The sequence below is a fragment of the Montipora capricornis genome, chromosome 1 (assembly GCF_036669925.1).
Source record: "Montipora capricornis isolate CH-2021 chromosome 1, ASM3666992v2, whole genome shotgun sequence".
Taxonomy (NCBI): Eukaryota; Metazoa; Cnidaria; class Anthozoa; order Scleractinia; family Acroporidae; genus Montipora; species Montipora capricornis.
Genome location: NC_090883.1, coordinates 13,920,955 through 13,924,915, shown reverse-complemented (window position 1 = coordinate 13,924,915; position 3,961 = coordinate 13,920,955). Strand labels below are relative to the sequence as shown.

Below are 3,961 nucleotides of genomic sequence, written 5' to 3'. Positions count from 1 at the left end.
ATGATCCCGAGACTGGTAGAATCTTTTCGCAACCTCCACTTATTTCATTCAAACGCGACAAAAACGTAGGCAACTTTTTAGTTACAAGCGCGCTCAAAACTAACGAGCAACCCGGCACTTTCAAATGCGGGCGCTCACGATGCAAAACTTGTCTTTTCATTGTTAACACTAGCAAGATATCGGGACCTACAGTAAGCGATCTGTTAAGATCACCGATCCTTTCACATGTACCTCCGCAAATGTCATTTATTGCATAACCTGTACGTTATGCAATAAATTATACATTGGTGAGACAGGTAGACGACTAGGTGACCGATTTCGCGAACACCTTCGCGATGTTGAGAAGAATGACATGGATGCATCCAAGCCAGTCGCTCGCCATTTTAATCTGCCTAACCACTCCAAAAAACACATGGCTATCTGCGGCCTTTCCCTACATCTAGGGACGACGGAAAGCCGCAAGAATCTGGAACAAAAATTCATCTTTCAAATCGGCACCCTTAATCCTCACGGTATTAACGAACGCTTTTCATTTAACTAATATATTCCTATTTTTCACGTTGCCATGTTACCACCAATAGCGTAGCTCCTACTCTACTATAAAACTACACGTAACCCACAATTCCACGATTCGCTCTGACGAAGGGCTAACGCTCAAAACGTCAGCTTTAAGAATCTCTGTACGGTGGCCAATTTACATTGTCAACTCCGTTGATAAAACCAAATTTTAATTCTAACAGTGACGCACAAAACTTGGACACACAGCAATCATAAACGCGTATAATCCTTTTGTCAAAAATTAAGTATATCATCTATGGCAATTCAGCGTACGTGTTTCTATTATGACCACCTGCGAAAAATGTTGATAGCTTCTCGGACGTGTTTGATGCCCTGCATAGAAGTTCAGACAAAGTATTTTGAAGAACCCTATGCAAATGTTTCTGTTACTGACTGGCTTTTCATAACTGACGTCTTGGCCACTGCAATCAGGCCAATAACACTGTATTGGTACTCGCTGATCTAATTAATACTGGTTTAATCTAAAACCAAATTGTTCATTAATTTACCCTGTCCAAATTGGCGTAAACTTCACTTTCTAATTTTTCGAGTGTCTCATTCTTCAATTTGTTATAATTACATTCGTTTAAATTATACTGAACTTCCATTCTTCCAATACTTATCTCTTTTTTGACATAGACTAGCTTAAGTTATTTGCGGGTCAGACATGTGGTTATAAGAACTTTGTGAAAAAAAAATTAGTTGAGTTACGTTCAGACTCCAGTTGGGAAACGGCATGCCTAAAAGCATATGTAGCAAGGCAATCCATTGCTACTAGTAAAGATAATTTTTGTTTTTAAATTTATCGTATAACCTCATGTACAGTATTATGACTTCACCGCAAGGGTAACTTTCAAACAGTGGGAAAATATTTATTGAATAGGAAACAAAAGTATACATTAAATGTCGAAGAATAATAGTGTTAAATGACATTTGAATGTGTCTTCCTTGTGACTTTAGGGGCACGATTCTTTCTCGTAATACAATCAAAATAAGCTCGATGTCGATCACGAGATGAAGGGCTTGAGAATGCTCTGCCACATTTCTCGCAGGTGTAAGGTTTTGCTCCAGTGTGCATATTAATGTGAAATTTTAACTCATATGATTGAGCAAAAGCCTTTCCACAGTATTCACACACGCATGGTTTCTCTTTGGTGTGGGTACGGCGAACATGGCTATCGTGCGCAGCATGTGAGGCGAAGGCGCGCCCACAGTGTCTGCATTTAAAAGGCTTCTCTCCACTGTGTTGACGAATATGTGTGCGCAGGATGGAAGAAGCCGTGAAAGCCTTGACACAATGGGGACATTTGTATGGCCTCTCTCCACTGTGTATTCTCATGTGTTTATTGAGGCTGGATGACTGAGAGAAACGTTTCTTGCATACTACGCATTGATGAGGACGATGTTTCTCATGCACGTGTAGGATATGGATACGGAGGCGATCCCGCTTATCAAAGGACCGCTTACACATCGTACAGGGGAACTTCCGGTCGCCTTGATCAACACAGCGCGTGTATTTAAGGTGCCGATCTCGGTAATACTTGTAAGCAAAAACTTTGCCGCATCTTTCACAAGAAAAGCTGCCCAAAGGACCTGTGAAAAATTGCAAAACGTGTTACCAAATTGTAAAAAGTCTATTTTTACTAGATTCGTTGAAAGGCCTCAAACCATCTAATTCAGAAGTTTGCTAAATTGTAAAATAACATCAATAAAACTAAAATTTGCTGACCTTGCCCACTTTGGTTATTTTTTTCTTTCCTTGATAAAGTTTTTATTCCAGTTGGGATCCCCATAAACATGTTGTAACTGTTTCCATACCAAACCAACAGTTCTTCTCCCTGTAGAATTTCTCGACATGACTGGTAAAACAGCTGCTGGCCATCTTGAACCAATACCAGGTTTTGATCTTCACTATTTGTTGCACAGTTGACAAATTTCATCCAGTTCTTTGGTTCTCTTTGTCCATCAATGTAAAAGGCTATCTCTCCATCCTCCTTGAAAACCTTTAATATGAAGCTATCTGGTTATGTCATCGCTCGCAACTGATTCTTAGTAAATAGATATTAAGCATATCACTGACAATAAAAACCTTTGTCTTTCATGGAGTAATTATATTTCCTAGTTCTTGTTTTCTCAAGGTCCGTACACACTACGATAAAGGGTTTCCTTAATTCTAAATAAAAGTGAAACTTCTATTGTGAAAGTAATTACAGGAAAAACACTTCCTCCTTTCGTGTTTTCAGCTAGATTACTGGATACCAAAAGGAAAAGTGACCCATAGTCCCATAAGCTCGTAAGAAAAAGCTCACTCCCACAATATGAAAAGAAAAGGGCGAGGAACCCTTACTGCCTTAGTTATTTTCCTTATGTTAAAAGTATGAATTTCATTCACCTCCCATAAGTATTCATTATTTTCCCCTTGATGTACTTGCGAAGGCTGGAGCACTGTTCCATGGTAAGGCCCGAAACGAGTTCCTTTAGAAATGGATGAACCACAGCAAAGCACTCTAAATTGTGTGCCTGTATATATAAGCCGAATTCCTTCCGGCATGCATAAAGGAGGTACAGTGGTTTGATGGCCAAAGTCCCTCGGCGTGTAATAATAAAAAGGTGAAGAAGATCTAAACGATAAATACTCTGTAGGAAATAATAACGCCATAAAGTGTTGTTTGTCAGTGAGTAGACTGGAGAGCTCAGCCAATAGCCTCAGTAGCTTCTAGTAAGTGACACAATCGTCTATCTTACGGCCGAGATATATCTTTTTCACACACCTGCACGTTTCGTTAATTCTATATTTTTACGAAAAAGCAATTACACGATGTTAAAGGTTTGGATATAAGCCGCAATTTGCGGTGTTAGAAATACCAAAGATGTAATCGAACAAAATCAGCGTAATTGACATCAACCTGTATGGTTTAGCTCTCCCAAATTATCTTGACCTACACGAGGAGCTAGTAAAATTACAACGTGTGTAAAAGATACTTTTCGAATTAAAGTCAATTAAGTTTCTTATATTTTATGGTAATTAACTAAAAAAAAAAAAAAAAGTAAATGCAAGAGCGCAGAAATTTCGGAAATTTGGACATCAAGCTTTTATTGAAGTTATTTTTTTAACTGTAGTGGAGATAGTTCAGTCTTTCTGAAAAACCATAATCGGTCATTATTACTTTATACAACAATTTAATTCACCAACGCAACTCTTGTGGAATTATCCCACAATTTCACGCTCGTTCAAGAATAGACAAATAGGGGCTAAAATGTATACACCCTACTTAAATTGCACTATTCACAATCGAGAGTACGAATCTTCAAGTGCTAAGTTAAAATCAATCTTAGTTAAGTCACGTTCGATTCTCACTTTATGATTAATAAATGAAGGATATCCACAGACATTGTTTCACAT

At 38.3% G+C, this 3,961-nt stretch overlaps 1 protein-coding gene across 1 annotated transcript; it reads right to left on the bottom strand.

The window, feature by feature from the left end:
- Positions 1 to 1,408: 1,408 nt before the first annotated feature.
- LOC138051621 (PR domain zinc finger protein 14-like) lies at positions 1,409 to 3,286 on the bottom strand. Its single transcript, XM_068897855.1, has 3 exons — positions 2,951 to 3,286; positions 2,288 to 2,561; positions 1,409 to 2,151 (listed from the first exon to the last, which is right to left on the bottom strand). The coding sequence occupies exons 1-3, from the start codon at positions 3,215 to 3,217 to the stop codon at positions 1,481 to 1,483; spliced, it is 1,212 nt and encodes a 403-aa protein (XP_068753956.1). The 5' UTR covers positions 3,218 to 3,286; the 3' UTR covers positions 1,409 to 1,480.
- Positions 3,287 to 3,961: the final 675 nt, after the last annotated feature.